This window comes from Microtus oregoni, unplaced genomic scaffold, assembly GCF_018167655.1.
Source record: "Microtus oregoni isolate MIOR12 unplaced genomic scaffold, Mior012 000003F_ref0000135, whole genome shotgun sequence".
NCBI classification, from domain to species: Eukaryota; Metazoa; Chordata; class Mammalia; order Rodentia; family Cricetidae; genus Microtus; species Microtus oregoni.
Window position 1 is genome coordinate 6,950,357 of NW_024543062.1, and position 16,601 is coordinate 6,966,957.

General features: G+C 48.3%; 1 protein-coding gene and 1 pseudogene across 1 annotated transcript; both read right to left on the bottom strand.

Moving 5' to 3' along the window:
• Window positions 1–7,643: 7,643 nt before the first annotated feature.
• Mogat3 (monoacylglycerol O-acyltransferase 3) lies at window positions 7,644–11,552 on the bottom strand. Its single transcript, XM_041648075.1, is given in 8 exon segments — window positions 7,644–7,798; window positions 7,887–8,089; window positions 9,310–9,504; window positions 10,095–10,116; window positions 10,119–10,268; window positions 10,673–10,750; window positions 11,145–11,252; window positions 11,480–11,552. Coding segments are annotated over 8 exon segments (984 nt in total).
• A 658-nt stretch (window positions 11,553–12,210) lies between these two features.
• On the bottom strand, window positions 12,211–13,983 carry LOC121445908 (annotated as a pseudogene).
• Window positions 13,984–16,601: the final 2,618 nt, after the last annotated feature.

Consider the following 16,601-nt stretch of genomic DNA (forward strand, 5'->3'; position numbering starts at 1 on the left):
CCTGCCTAGCCACTGGCTGGTCAGCTTCTTATTAAACCAATCACAGTGGCCCATCTTCCTAGCATACAAAAGATTATCGCACAACATTTTCCCCTTTTTGTCTAAATTAAATAGAAAGGTTTTAACTAACATAGTAAAACTATATACAATAAGAACAATTATCAAGTAATAATTACATTCACAATGTCCAGTCCATTTGTGTTAGGCATTGTATTAGTTCTGTACCTAATTTACTTTCTATCATCACTAAAGAAAACTGTAATTATAACTAACTAGTCTTCAATCCCGTCAGAGACCTGAGAAGGATATAATATCACCTGAGTAAACAGGAAGTGCAGAGCAAACAATTTCCAAAACTATGGAAATGACAGAGACATCTGGCTGCCTGGACAGTCACCCCAGGTTCCTCTGCAGTGCTGGGGCATCCATCTTCAGCCTACGGGCCCAGAATATCTGACGGACCTTTCTGTGAAGCAGGAATTTTGAAGAACTGTCCTTTGAACTTTGTCTTGGCAAAGTTCAGCAGTCATCTTCTTTTGTGTTCTGTTTGTCCAATTTAGACAGTATACTGTCAGCAGTCAAGGCAAGGGCAGCTTCTTTACCCAGTGGATAACTCTGCCATAGTGAAAGCAAACTTCATATGGAAATTCTTTGATTCCCATCATCTTTTTTTTGAAGTAAATTGGTGCTGCCAGGAGCAGATGTGTTTCACTGTCATGAAAGTCCTATGTTATTAAAACAGTTTAAATTCCATAATATATAGATCTTTGAAGTGTTTGAAGACCATCTATCTATTTAAAATATATCTTTGTTTGACCTTGAAAATATTCCTAACATGACTGTAAGTTTGATGGCTATAAAAGACTAACTACTACCTAATAGCTTTCAAGTACTAGAACCTTACATTATATTTTTAAATGGGCCGCATAGGTACAATGCCTTAAACAAGAATATAACAAAAATAACTTTAGATTTGTATAAATATACAAAAATAACTTAAACAAGAGTAGAAACATATATACAGTATAACAAAAAAGTATTAAATTTGTAGAAATATACAAAAATCCATACCAATATAAAATGTTTGAGACTAGTAGTTGCCTTTTTAGTTTAAAAGTAGATTCAATAATCTTCCCTTTTATCTCATCATTCCTATACCCCGTTTTTTCATAATGAGACTCCTGAATCTAATATACTTTGCTTAGTTTCCTCCACGATCATGGCCGATAGCAACTTGTAACCAATCCCCCCTAAATGATGACAAACATCCACCAAATGACCAAACACCACCAAACCCATCTCTTGGAAATATGGGGGCTGGAGAGATGGCTCAGAGGTTAAGAGCACTGGCTGATCTTCAGGAGGTCCTGAGTTCAATTCCCAGCAACCACATGGTGGCTCACAACCATCTACAGTGAGATCTGGTGCCCTCTTCTGGCCTGCAGGCATACAAGGAGGCTGAACACTGTGTACACAATAAATAAATAAATCTTTAAAAAAAAAAAGAAAGAAATATGGGCATCATGTTCTTAAAATTACTTGCTGTTGTCTGGGGGCAATAGCATCTTTAGAAGACCCTGAAAAAATTAAGATAAAGACCAAGTCCTGGGAGAGTTAGCTGGTACCCAGTCTTGGTGTGATGGAAAAGTACAGGGCTTAGCTGAAGTCCTGACTGGAGTGGTCTATGAGGCTGGATCATCTTAGCTAACTGCCTTGGAATTGTCCTGAACAGTTTGTAGTCCAAAGCTGGTCTTTGGGTCGTGTTTGTCAGCTTAGTGGTGTAACCACAAACCAGGTAGAATTGTCACTGTGAGGCCCCATCATCCTTTTGGAGACTTCAAAGGTTGCTGTTGGGATTGGTCATGGTTCACTGCAGAAAACTTAAACATTTTGAATGTCATATGCAGCAGACCTTGGAGAGGTTAAAGGACCACAATTTATTAAATGCACCTGGGATACATAAGCTTAATTCCTAACTACCTGCTTCAAAGTCAACCCAAAATTATATAATTACATGCAGGAAGCTAGATGAAGCCTATTTCTAGAATTAGTCAATACTCTATAACCATTAATATCACGACAGAAAAAATATATATATAAAACAAATTTTGAGATAATATTTATACCTTAAGAAAGGTTTTAAAGAGTTAAAATAAAAGCAAGGAATGATGAGATTAGTGGCAATAGAATAGTCCCTTAATTTTTTCTCCAGTCCCATACCAGGTGACTCTTCTGACATGAGACAAAGACGTTGAGTTTTCCTTTAACAAACATGCTTGTGTTTAGAGAAGGAGAGAGTCATACTCCAACTCCAAAACCAGATTTAATTTTTAAGTTGAGACTACCAAAAGACCATTTGCCTTATACGTCTGTAGAGAACAGCAGAAACAAACATTTGGGAAGGTTTCTGAATTTTTTTCCTATTGGAGAGGTGCTATACCATTAAGCCAATTTACTCTCTTTCTTGGGATGATTCATGCTTCTTCTTCAGACATCTGATTGGTCCAGTGGTCTTTAGATTCTTTAGTTAGGCCCTTTTATTCTCCTGGAAAGTCAAAAACAAAACCCTGTCCCAACCTAACTTTGGAGAGGTTTCCTTTTTGGCAGGCTATGTCTGATCAAATGAAAGACATTTGCTAGTCTTATAAGTTAATTTAGATGGAACAGCCATGCCAGGATGTCTAAGGAATTTGACCCACTGAAGGGAAGGGAGCTTGGGTAAGAGCCACTCAGAAGGAAGTATGTCGTAGGTATCAGTCAGTAGAGCATAGGACTATAGTGATATTTTGTTTATGTTTTAATATTAAAGCTCACCTAAAGATCAGAAGGGCAAGGTAAGCCACTAGAGGGCAGGCAGTGGTGGCACACACCTTTAATCCCAGGATTTGGAAGACAGAGGCAGGTGGATCTCTATGAGTTCAAGGCTACCCTGAACTACACAAGATCAATGTAGAAACAAATCCAGGTAGTGGTGGCTCACACCTTTAATCCCAGTACTAGGGAGTCACATGTCTTTAATCCCAGCAGTAGAGGGAATATAAAATGAGAGGAGAAAGAAGTTTAGTCTTTTTAGTCTGTGGTTGCCCAGTCCTGGTAGAGGAAAGACTTCTCCAGTGACTTGGCTGCTTTACTTTTCTGGTTTTCTTTTCTTTCTTTCTTCTTTTTTTTTTAAGATTTTATTTATTATGTATACAGTGTTCTGTCTGCATGTACACCTGTAGGTCAGAAGAGGGCACCAGATCTCATAGATGGTTGTGAGCCACTATGTGGTTGCTGGGTCTTGAACTCAGGACCTCTGGAAGAGCAGACACTGCTCTTAAACTCTGAGCCATCTCTCCAGCCCTGTTTTTCTGGTTTTCTGATTGAACCCCAATATCTGTCTCTGGGTTTTTATTATTTGTGCTACATTGGACTCTTAATCCCAGGGTCATGGGTTCGTGCTCCATGTTGGGTGCCAAACGTAGAAGCAGTAATCATTGGGACATCCAATAGGCAAATAATGACACAGAGACTTATTATTAATTATAAAAACTTGGCCTTTATCTTAGGCTTGTTTCCAATTAGTTTAGGATTTAAATTAACCTGTTTCAGTTAATCTACTTTCGGCCACATGGCTTTTACCTTTTCTCAGTACAGCAAGTTCGACTCCTCCAAGTCTGCTGGCAAAAATCCCTTTCTTCCCAGCATTCTCTGTCTCTCCAGAAGTCCCGCCTATTCTCTCCTGCCTAGCTATTGGCCATTCAGTTTTCTATTAAACCAATCACAGAGACACGTCTTCATAGTGTACAAAAAGACTATACCACAACACCTGGCACTTGCCCTTTTCTGGAGAAAATTTACTATGAGCTAGGCATGGAGGCAGAGTCTGTCATCTCAAAACTTGGAAGGTGGAGACAGGAGTTCAAGAGGAGCATTGGTTACATAGCGAGTTCAAGGCCAGCCTGAGCTACCTGAGACTTTGTCTCAAATAGAAGAGGAGAGAAGGAGTGGGGAGAGATGAGAGTGAAGAGGGGAAGTCAGGAGGCATGGGGTGGGGCATGGGGGCTTGAGCATATTCGAGGCGTGTAACAAAATAGCAAGGCAGGCCCTGGAGAACTGGAGCCAGTAGGAGGCAAGGCCTATTGGGCTGGAGCCCATGAGGGTTTAATCTGACAAGCTTCATACATACGTACCTGTAACCTCAGCCCAGGGGTAGCAGAGACAAGGATTGCTGGGGTTGCTGGCCAGCGACTGAGCTCCACCTTCAACGAGAGACCCTGTCTGAAGGGAACAGGGCCGAAAGCAATAGAGGATGCTGAGTGTCCTCTAGCCTCGCTATCCTGCTATCTACACACACAGACACACACAGACATACACACACAGACACATACTCAGACACACAAATAGACACAGACACACGCACAGACACACACATAGAGACACACACTGACATACACGCACAGACACATAAAAAGAGACACACACAGAAACACATGCACAGACACACACATAGACACAGACACACACATAGACACACACGCAAAGACACACATACACAGACACACACACACACCACAACAAAATATCAGGAGGGCTGGAGAGATGGCTTAGTTGATAGGATGCTTGTGTAGCACACACAAAATAACCCTGGGTTCCATCCCCACCACAGACAGGAAGATCAGGAATTCAAAGGCACCCTCTCCTCACTCAGAAAGGTTGAAGGTAACCTGGGCTACATGAGACCTTGTCTTTAAAAAAAAGAAAAGAAAAGAAAACAACTTCCTATCTGAAGAAGACCAACAAAAGTTGTGAATTTACCCAAATATTTGCCTGGAGATACGAGAAAATTCTTCCCCTGAATATATTTTTAGGACAGTGGATGACAAATAGAGTTGCATTCGGTTCACATTCAGACAAATTGGTATTATTATTATTAATAATCTTGGGCCAGGAAAGAAGTCTTCTGACGCAGGAGCTGATCAGGCATGAGTCATCACGCCCCGCTGACAAGTCCTTCTGCTTCTCAGTCCCGGATGCAGGCAAACAGGTGAAGGCAAAGTGAAAGGATGCTGTGGCCACAGGATTCAGAAGACATCAGATCTTACCCCCCGCATCTTATCTGTGCCATTAACCCTACTTTGGTCTCCACCCTTATTTTAAGCCCTTAAATCTTTTAATATAATATTTTATATTAATTTTGGGGGAGGAAATTTTATACATGAATACAAAGTATTTCAATTACATTGACTTCTCACTCTCCCCATCCCCTCTGAACTGCTCTCTCTCTCTCTCTCTCTCTCTCTCTCTCTCTCTCACACACACACACACACACACACACACACACTTTTATAGCTCACTGACTCCGTTTTGCGGTGCCCATACACTCATGGGTATGCATGGATCCACTAGAATAGGTCTACTTGCCAGGGCTGGTACCCTTAAAGAAAACTGCCCCTCCCTTCTCCAGAAGCCTCTGTCAACAGCAGCTCAGGTAGGGAGGGGTCTTGTGTGCCCCTCCCCTTCCACTGCAGTTGGTGTGAGTTCGTGGGTGGTGTGTCCTGTCATGTCCAGAAGCCACTCTGCCTGCACTGACCTCCAACTCCTACAGTCTTCCTGCTCCCCTTTTCCCAGATGGTCCCTGCACCTTGACAGTGACCCTCCGGGGCTGAGCAGTGCACTGACCTGGTCTCTGCGCTTTATTTAGTTACATTTCTCCCTTCACCATTGCCTGTTACACAAGGGAGCTTTCTGAGAAAGTCTGGGAGCCGCAGGAATCTGTGGGTAATGGAGATACATGGATTTAGTGAACCCTCTGATGGTCTGTCCATTTAACAATGGGATAGTAGCAGGCTCGCCCTTCGCCCCTACGAGCTCCCCCAGACTATTGGTTCCTGGCCAGATTTACTGGTACGAGGCATGTGTTTCCTTCTTTTTGTTTTCAGTCTCTGTGTGGGAGTGTTTGTGTGAATGCTGGTGTACACTCAGACGTCAGTACCGACTGTCCACCTTGAGACAGGGTCTCTGGTTTGCCGTTGCATATGTCAGGTTAGCTGGCCTATGAACTTTTGGGGAGTTGACTGTCTCCTCCCCCCATCTCACTGTAGGAGCCATGACTTTCCTGCCTCAGTCTTCCAGGTGCTGGGGACAAAGGCGTGAACACCAGGACAGATCCCAAGCTGAGCTTTTGCTCATGGTATTCCAGTACCTACCCTCACTTCTCCTACTTCCAAAATTCTGCTCACCCTTCAAAGCTAACCTTCCACACAGCTCTGCACTGTAGCCTGCCAGTTCTCCAACTCCTCCCCGTTCCCCCACTTCACCAAAAAAAAGATTTCTCTGTGTACCGCTGGCTGTCCTGGAACTCACTCTGTAGACCAGGCTGGCCTCAAACTCACAGAGATCCACCTGTCTCTGTATCCTGAGTGCTAGAATTAAAAGCGTGCACCACCACTGAGTACCTGGCAGTTCTTGACTAAACTGTTGGCCTCATTTACAGAAAGAGCAAAATTCTCAGCAAGGATTACAGCCTCTCAGTAACACTCAACTCCAATTCCAACACTTGGGGCGTGGAGACAAAAGGAGCAGGGATTCAAGGCCCACCTCTGCTATAGGATACATTCAAAGCCAGCTTGAGCCACAGGAGACTCGGTCTCAAAAAAGGGGTGGTGGTAGTCACGGCTTTAATCTCAGCACTTGAGAGACCTGCTTGTCTTCACAGTGAGTTCCAGGTCAGCCAGGGACTCTGGCTCCAAATTGGGAGGTGGGGTGGAGCTTGATGCTTGCTAGGGTGGGGGTGAGACATTCTCTGCCACAGCAGAGCCACTGGAGAGGTGCTCACACGCCTGTAAACAACACCAATGAAACTCACTGGGTCCCCAAACCCTGCAAACAAACAAAAAAAGACATGGAAGCAGAAGACAGACCAGTTGGAAAGAGGAAAGTAGGGGAACAAGAGAGGGTCTTGGGTATAAGTAAGGTCAAATCAATTATATACATGTATGAAAATGTCATACTCAAACCTGATAGATGCTGGATGTGGTGGCACATGCCTTTAATCCCAGCACCCAGGAAGCAGAGGCAGGCGGATCTCTTATATCAGCTTGGTCTATGGAGAGCAAGTTCCAGGACAGTCATGGCTACACAGAGAAACCCTGTCTCAAAAAATAAAAATGAAACAGAACAAACAAACAAAAACCGCAATAGTTAAGAGTTTTAGATTTACTTATTTTATTTCATGTGAATGACTATTTGCCTACATGAACGTGTGTGTACCATGCGCTTGCCTGGTGCCTGTGGCATTCAGAAGGCTCCCTTGGAACTAGAGTTGTGGGTGGTTGTGAGCCTCCAACCTGGATCCTCTGCAAGAGCAACAAGTGCTCTTAGCTATTGCGCCATCGCTCCAGGCCCACGAGATCCCTATTATGTTAATAAAAACTTAAGCAGCTAGAGTAATGACGTATCCAAGATCAAAAAACAGCCAGAACTCACTGGGAAAAGATTCGGGTTCGGGAGGGACCCAGAACGGGGGCAGGACACACTCTGTAGCCTCTCGGGATGGGGGTGACCATGTCTGGACATGCTCACCTGCAGAATTAGCAGTTATGAAGGAGCTTCGGAGTCGGGCACGGTGGACCTCTCCAGGAACAGGGTTCAGAGTGTCAGGTCTAAAGGAAGGTGAGGTGCGTGGAAGCAAGGACACCACAGGCCTCCTTGTGGTCTGCAAACAATCGCTTCAGAGCCTTCATGTAGAGCCGGTGATAAGGATCCACTTGGTCTTCGGTGGGCTTGAGGGACTGGGGCACAGGGATGGGGCGGCCCACTGCAGGGAGGGGAGATGTGGGTGGCAGGGCTCTCTTGCTGCAAATGAAACTGACAGCATCTCCCCTCCCCAGGGATTCCCCACTCACCCACAGTAGTGATGGGCTGGGCAAATGGTACCAGACCCCAGAGGTTGGCCGAGAAGAGACTACGGCCCCAGAAGATGCAGGGGGAAAATCCCATGAGTCTCTTGAAGGCAATTTGGCATCGATGCTGCCAGGAGTTTTGGTCAAAAGACTTGATTCTGTAGATATCATTCTCCCCAAAGGAATACACAGGCACGAGGGAGGCCCTGGGAGGGTGGCGAAAGGGAAGAAGGGCTTCCTGCGGTTAGTATGTGTGTCTCCTCGTGCCTAAGTCTCCCAGGGTGCTGGGATTTGAGGCCTATCTCACCACACCTGGCTCCAAGGCATCACCTTGAGATGGGCTGAAGGCCTGGTGATACTGCCCAGACAGTGAAGTGCTGGCCGCAGAATGGTGAAGACCTGAGCTTGACTCCCAGAATCTGGGTTTTAAAATCCAGATGCACAGGATGGGGCTGGAGAGACCTGCATTTGAGTCTCGGCACCCACATGGTATCTTACAACTGTCTCTAACTCCAACTGCAGGGGATCCAATACCCTTTTCTGGCCTCCTTGGGCACTGCACACACATAGCATATAAACATGCATGCAGGCAAACACGCATGCACATAAAAATTAAAGACAAGAATACTTGCTGCTATGACAGAAGACCAGGGTTGGGTTTCCAGTCCCTTTGCTGAGCAGCTCACAGATAGCTGCCTGTAACTCTAGACAGGGGACCTGGTGCGTTCTTATGGCCTTGTGTGCGTGCCTCTGTGTGTGTGTGTGTGTGTGTGTGTGGTGTGTATGCAATATAGATATATCTATATCTTTCAGGTAGAACACTCACCTAGCATGCATGAAGCCCTGGGCTCTAACCCCAGCATTGCATAAACCTGACGTGATGGTGCACACTTATTGTAATCCCAGTACTCAAGAGGTGGAGGCAGGAGGATCCGAAGTTCCAAGTCATTCTTGGCGACACAGGGAGTTCAAGGACAGCCTGGGTTACTTGAGACCTTGGTGTGGGAGATCCTTCTGTATATGTGTTGCTTTTATCAATTAATGAATAAAAAAGCTGCTTTTGGCCAATGGCTTAACGTAATATAGCCAGGCTAGAAGAGATATATATATAGAGAGAGAGTAGGCAGAGTCAAGGAGATGCCATGGAGCCACCAGAGGAGAAAGACGCAAGCTATAGGTTGGAACCTTGCCGGTAGGCCACAAGCCTCGTGGTAAAATATAAAATAATAGAAATGGGTTAATTTAAGAGGTAAGAGTGAACTAGAAATATACATAAGCTAATAGGCCAAGCAGTGTTGCAATTAATACAGTTTCTGTGTGGTTATTTCGGGAGTCTGGGCAGCCGGGAACAAACAAGCAGCTTCCACTCAGCAAGACCCTGTTACAAAGCACACCTAACCTGAGAAGAACCTGTAGCCCTGCTCACCCTTGCCTTAGCCCCAGGTGCACAAAGCCTTTCCGTGTCCTCAGTGTGATGCAGTGCTCCCCTGGAACAGCGTACAGGGCTTCCTGGGCACTCCCAATCAGGATGGTCACTGCCTGGCCAAGCTGGGGCTGTGACAGAATGAAGTCCAGACTCTGTCGACTCACAGGACACAGCCCTGCGGACAGAAGTGGGCCACTGTCACCACCCTCTCCCCAGTTCCCTAGCCCTCCCACCTCCACTCAGCAGTACCTGAGAGTTCTGAGTCCTGCGTCCCCTGCATCCTGTACACCACACTTGGGATTCCCCTCTGAGTAGGACCAAGCCAGTCCTCTTAACCAAGCAAGGATCTTGTTAGAGGAGATACCCTATAATCCATGGGCACTTCCGCCTTTCATCTCTGTTACTGTGTTTTTCTATAATCCAATGCAACTGAGGGGAGGAAAGGGTTTGTTTCAGCTTCTAGGTTACAGCCCATCATTGTGGGAAGTCCGTGCAGGAACCCAAGGAGGAACTTGAAGCAAAACCCGCGGAGGAACGCTCCTCACAGGCTCCCTTGCAGACTCATGGCTTAGCTAACTTTCTTATGCAGGCCCAGGGAATGGTGCTGCCCACTGTGGACTGGGTCTTCCCATCAACTAATAATCAAGACAGTGCCTCACAGACATAGCCACAGACCAAGCTGATCCGGGAAATCCCTCAACTGAAAGTCCTTCTCAAATGGCTGCAGGCTGTGTCAAGCCGACACAAGGCTAGGAAGGCTCACCATTGAACATGAGGTAGTCTACATGAGATAGAAGAGTCCAGCAGTGTGGCCACCCAAGGCCTAAGCCCGAAAAGGAGCTAGGAGAAGGCGTTGCTGTCCGTGGAGAAATTACAGAAGATTCCTGTGCTCATGATCCCATGGGGGTGGGCACCCAGCACGTAATTCCGGTCAGCCGGCAGCTCTGAGTTTTCAGTAGCTTTGAGGTATTTGGGGAGATACACAGAGGAAGAGGCACAGAATGCAAGGTGAGGGCCCGACAACCTGAGCTCAATCCCTGGGACCCACGTGATGGGAAACCTGATTGACTGCTACCGGCACGCGGTGGCCTGCACAAGCCCCTTCCCCACCCTCCAAATAAGCACAATGTAAGCTTTTTTTTTTTTAATTTAAAAAGTAAGTAAAAATAAAAAATAAAAAAGAATACAAAGTAACTGCTGGGAAAAACTGCCCTTTACCCCACTGGAGTTCAAAGTTCAAGGTCCTAAGATGGGACTAAGGGCAGAGGGGTCACTCTCACGTATCACCCCATCCCCCAGCTCAGACGTCCAGCACAGGCTCCAGCAGGCAGGAAGGTGAGTAGGCCTTAGAGAGGAAGGAGACCAACTGTCTTTCGAGGGAAATGATCTCTCTGGTGTTTCCAGATTGTCCACTTTCTCATCCACCTGCTGTTCCTTCCACCTGCACACAGAGAGATGGGGCTGGGATGAAAGAATTTCCCGGGGTGGGGGTGGGGGAACAGTCTCTTCTGGACTGGGGCAGGTGGCATAAGGGTTGCGCACGTGCCAAGCAAGCAACGCGACCAGAGTTCAGATCTCTGGAACTCATGGAACTGCCAGGTGGGCACGGAAGTCACTGCAATTCCAGTCTCAGAAGCAAAAGACAGCCACATATCAGTGTGCTCTGGGTTTGATTGAGAGACCCTGCTTCAGTGAACAAGGCAGAAGGGTGATGGAATCAACCTCTGGTTCCCACCAGCAGAACCTATGCACACTTAAAAAACAAAAACAACATGCACACACACGAACAGTGGAAACACACATCTCATGACCGGAGACCTCTGCCCCAGACTTACCTTGGATGGGTGTGTTCCAGTCCAGGTACAGCCACTCGAAATAGAGAACAGAGAAGGACCAGAGCCGGGTAAAATGGAGAAAGAAGACCAGAAGGGTGCAGGAAAGGCCTGGGTGAAAAGGAAAGAAGACTGGGCTTCTGTCTGTCATGCAGTCAGTCAAAACAACCTGCCCCCCCCCCCCCTCCCGCTGAGCAGCCCTGTGGTCTCCTCTGGCCCTTTCCTGGTGCCTGGAGCCCACAATGGTAACAGCCCAGACATATGGCCACCAATGTCCTTTACCTAGTTCCCTTGTCTCTGGGCCCCCATGTCCCCCCTCCCCCGCCAGTCACACTTACCCATGAAGAGAAAAGTGACCACATATTGGTAGGTGCCTATCACTTCAAGCCTTTGCTTTTGAGGTGTTTTCATGGTGAGAGGAGAAGGGATATGGGGATAGCAGTCCTAGTGACTCTGTGTCACCAGGACTCCAGGACCCAGGAAACAGAGGGTGAAGGTTTGGGGGTGTGATCTCACAGGGAGCAGATCACCTCTGAAGTGATCAGATGTTGGACCTGGAGCCCCAGAACTTTCTAGGCTCCTTCTTGGACTGACTTTTGAACTTCCTTGGTCAATGAGTCTGGGCAGGTTACTTGGAGGAGCTCGGAGTGGGGAAAGAGAGGTAGAAAAGGGACAGCCTTCGCCTCCCTGGTGACTGAGGCATTGAGGTAGGGAGTAGGCAAGAAGCAGGTACCCACTGGCCCGCAGGACCCGGACAATGGGGGGATCGGAGACTCTGATCTCCGACATACAGGCAAGGCAGGGCAGGAGAACCCAGACACACAGGCAGGCAGGCACTGACGATGTAATCTGTTTGCAGGTCTCTGGGAGTGGTCAAGGCTACACCAGTATCAGAGGGGACAATGGTTCCCCCTGCCCCGAGGCTTCTCTTCCCTCCCCTGAACTTGTACAAACACACACATGCTTCTTGTCTATTCTCACATTTAATTTCGTTTCCCACGCATCCTCATCCCCTCTCCCATCCCCTGCAGTCACTCAGGAAGGCCAGGACACTGGGACATGGAGGAGCCTAGGTAAGAACAAGGTGTTGATCAGCAGGGACCCCAAATCGTGTCTTGTGTTCCTCAAACAGCTGTGTGAGACGCTCTACATACTACGTGTGCAGCTGGTCCATCTGTTCCCGGCTGGGCCTCCCGCTTCGCTAGACTGGAATCGGGGCGCCCACTGAGGACGGAACGGGAGAGGAGAAGATTGACTGTTGAGGTGTCTCTAAATCTCCCACTAACTGGGGATCAGGCTAGAAAGCTTGGGGAATACATGCCAGACTCGTGGACCAGAGAGCTAGCACATCAGGCTTTAAGGGAGATGATGGGAAAGATACATGGCTCACCCACAGTGTGGATGGGCTCGCGGAAGGGTAGCAGGAGACCCAGGCGACCATGAAAGAGAGGACACGCTCAGCATCGCCTGAAGAGCTTCCTGTACCCTCCTCACCCAGGAGCCTGGAGGGTTAGGATATTGCTGGAAGAGCTCCTTCTCTCCAAAGGAGAAGACAGGCACAAGCGAAGCCCTGGAGGTGCAGGAAGAGACCCGCCCGCGGGCGGACAGGGGCCTGAAGGTACCGGGCGCCTCATTCCTCCTCTCTAACAGAGCAGCTCCCGTAGATATACCTTGCCGCCGCCCGCCCACTCCTCACCCGTGTTCCAGTGATAATTTAATGAATCTTTTCTGATTCCGGCGCTGCAAACTCACTGTTCCTGGCTTTGCCTCCAGGGGACCTCCCACAGCCAGGAAGGCCATCTGGCCACCCTCGGGGTGGGTCAAGAGATAGGGAGCGCTAGCCTTGTCAGAAGAGACTAAACCTGGGTGGGGAGGACAAAGGCTGGGTCTCGTGGATACCACCAAGATAGAGGTGAACACAGGCGCCCGCACCCCCTCCCCCAGCCCAGGATAAGAAAGGTTAGGTAACATCCAGCGCCCGGGGATCTCGAGAAGGGGCTTCCTTACCGCTGGTCATGATGTAATCTCGGAAGAGAGGCACTTGGAACCAACATGGCAGTATGAGAAGGTGTGGCTTGAGACCCGAAAAGAGGCGAGAGAAGCCTGTGGCCTCTGTACAGAAGTTGCCGAAGGCCCCAACAACCAGGACCCCGTGAGGATGGAAACCAAAAAGGTAGTTTCGGGATGGACCCAACTCGGCCGTTTTGACCAGCTGGAGAACAAAGGGTATGGATGTTTCCCATTTCCCAGTGAGGAACAGCATCGGAAGTGGGGAAAGAGGGGTGGCCACATTTGTCTCTTTTGAAACCCCACCCATCCATCAAGCCAGCACACTTTCTGGGACCCTCACCGTGATGGGGAAGCAGTCTGGGAAATACCTCCAGATTGCCCAGTTCCAGACCCAGGCAGAGCGGCGGACCCCCATCCTGGGTGTGTATCTGTCTCTGTAGAGCCAGGTCAGGTAGAGGACCGCGAGGGTCCAGGCCCGGCCTAGGGAGGCTAGGACCAAAGCCACCGGGCACAGCAGGGCTGCAGGACCAGATAGCAAAGCATGCTAAGAACCCGAGTGTTAGAGCCAGCAAGATGGCTGAGATGGTAAAATTGCTTGCTGTCAAGTCTGGTGACCTAAGTTCGATCCCCGGGTCCCATATAATGAAATCACAGACCCGATTACTTCAAGCTGCCCTCTGCTCTGCACAGATTTGCTATGGCATGAACATGCCTCCCCACAAATAAATACACATAATAACAAAATTTTTTTTATAAAAAAAAGACCCCAGATGTTTAAGCCCTTCTCTCCCCACTGGCCCACCCTCCCAGTCCTACAGTATTCAAGCCCCATACTCCTGCTAGGACCCCAGAAATTCCTACTCTGTCTCCTTGGGATCATAGGGGAAGAAAAGCACCAATAACCAGGTTTGTCTGATTCCGGGGGTTTTGGAGACTCACCAAGTCCCAGGAACGAAAAGACCTACTGAAGCCCAGCAAACACTTGAAGACTCCGATGCAGGGGACTGGACGAGACCTCCATACTTTAGAAGGGAATGGCACAGGGGCAACCCACAGATTAAGTACACCCCCCCTCTTGACTCAATCCTCTGACTTTGACTCCCGAGCCTGGGCCCACTCCCATTCCTACCCCCTTGCTCTGACCCACACATTGAGCCACGTGGCCAGTGAACTGTGAACAGGGGCAAAGCAAAGCTATCTCTCCCCGAGCTTTCAGGAATGACCAATAGTATGAAATGGAAATTACGCAGGAGCCTAGAGCAAGGTGTTTGAACTCCAGAGCGGTTAGGGCCTCTGGTCTCCACTAATAGGCTGAAGTAGAGATCTGACATGTACTGTGTAAGGCCCCATGGGCCGTTACAAGAACAGGTTTGAAAATCCCATAGTCAGTGCCCGGATCTAATTAAGGTCAAATTCCCTAGGCTGTAAGCATCAAGAGGCAGCTGTGGGGCCTGCTGACGGTTCTAGTGCCCCGCTGTTGGGGTACGCTGTCTTCAGGCACAGGAGCTCGACCTTCCTGAAATCATCTGGGACAGCACACACAGGCCCTACACATAATTTGGCTGAATAACTGTCATTCACAGAAAGGGGAGGGTACAGAGAATCTGGAGCAATGGCTGGGCAGTTAAGAGCACTGACTGCACCCGGTCAGGGTGGCACACCTTTAATCCCAGCACTCGGGAGGTAGAAGCAGATGGATTCCCATGCGCTTGAGGCCAGCCTGGTTGACAGAGCGAGTTCCAGGACAGCCAGGGCTACACAGAGAAACCCTGTAGAAAACTTACTGCTCTTGCCAAGGACCTAAGTTCGGTTCCCACACCCTTGTTAGCTGTCTCACAACCACCTGTAACCGAAGCTCCAGGGGACCTGATGCCCTTTCCTGGCCTCCACAGGCACCTGCATGCCCCTGGACACACGTGTACACACACATGAACACAAATCCAAATAAAAAAAATAAATATTTTACAGGAAGATTTTTTTTAATTTGTTTATTTTAAATCATGTGTATGTGTGTTCGGGGTGGGAGGGTGAAAGCAGGAGCCTTGGAGGCCAGAGGCATCAGGTTCTCTGGAGTGGAAGTTACAGGTGGTTGTTGATAAGATTTTCGGATCCCCAGTAGTAGGTTTCTCCATCAATACAGTAAACCAGATCAATCCAAATTCATAAGACCAGGTTTAATCTGAGCAAAGCATTCCCAGGTGACTCTCAGGAAAGGGAGGAGAGAAATCACAGGGCAGGTCTATGGGCGGAGCTTAAATATCCTGTAGGCGTGGTCTTGAGGAAATCCAGGGGAGGAGCCACCGCTTGCCAGGCTTTCTGATGGGTTTGGAGAGGGAAGGGGGCACTGAGGTGGATCTTCCAGCGGAACAGTTGAGCTGTCTGACCTGGGTGCTAGGAACCAAACTCAGGTTCTCTGGGAGAGCAATATGTTATCTTGATGGCTGAGCCATCCCTCCAGTCCCCAAATAAATCTTTTTAAAAGGCGTTGTGGGAGGGCTAGGGAGATAACTCAGTCAGCAAAGAACTTGTCTTCTTGAGTTTGCCCCCCAAGAACTCAACCACGTCAAGAAGCTAGGCATGAGCCCAGCGGTGGTGGAGCACGCCTTTAATCACAGCACCCTGGAGGCAGGCAGATCTCTGTGTGTTCGAGACCAGCCTGGTCTACAGAGCTAGGACAGACAAGGCTACACAAAGAAACCCTGTTTCAAGGGGCTGGAGAGATGGCTCAGAGGTTAAGAGCATTGCCTGCTCTTCCAAAGGTCCTGAGTTCAATTCCCAGCAACCACATGGTGGCTCACAACCATCTGTAATGGGGTCTGGTGCCCTCTTCTGGCCTGCAGGCATACACACAGACAGAATATTGTATACATAAGAAATAAATTTTTTTTTAAAAAAGAAAGAAACCCTGTCTCAAAACACGAAACTGGGCATGGACGCTTACTGTAATCCCAGCACTGGAGAGGTGGGGACAGGTGACTCAGGTAATTACTGAGTTCCAGGCCAATGAGAGACTCTGTCTAAAATCAAGGTGGATGGCAAAACGGATTGACACCTGACGTTGACCTCTGACCTCCACCCCATGCCCACCTCGACACGTGGGGTCGTTATCAGACTTTCACCAGTCTTTCTGGCCTCTCCCCCCTCTGACTCAGTTCCTGTCCCAGCTCACGCAGTCTCGCAGTCTCGAGAGAGGTGCAACAGTAGACTTGGGAGGTGGGAGATTAGCTCAGCAGGCAGTTCACGGAAAGCTTTCGTGGGTCACTGGCTCACCAAACCAGACTTGGATGGGGTAATCTCTTTGGTCTTTTGTTGCCCACTTCCTCCAGCACTGTCCCCTCCCTTTTTAGGATACTATTTCATAAAGCCCAGGCTGGCATGAAACTCATTTATGTAGCCAAGAATGACCTTGATCTCCTGCCGGGATTACAGTGTGCCCCGCCACTTGGGGCT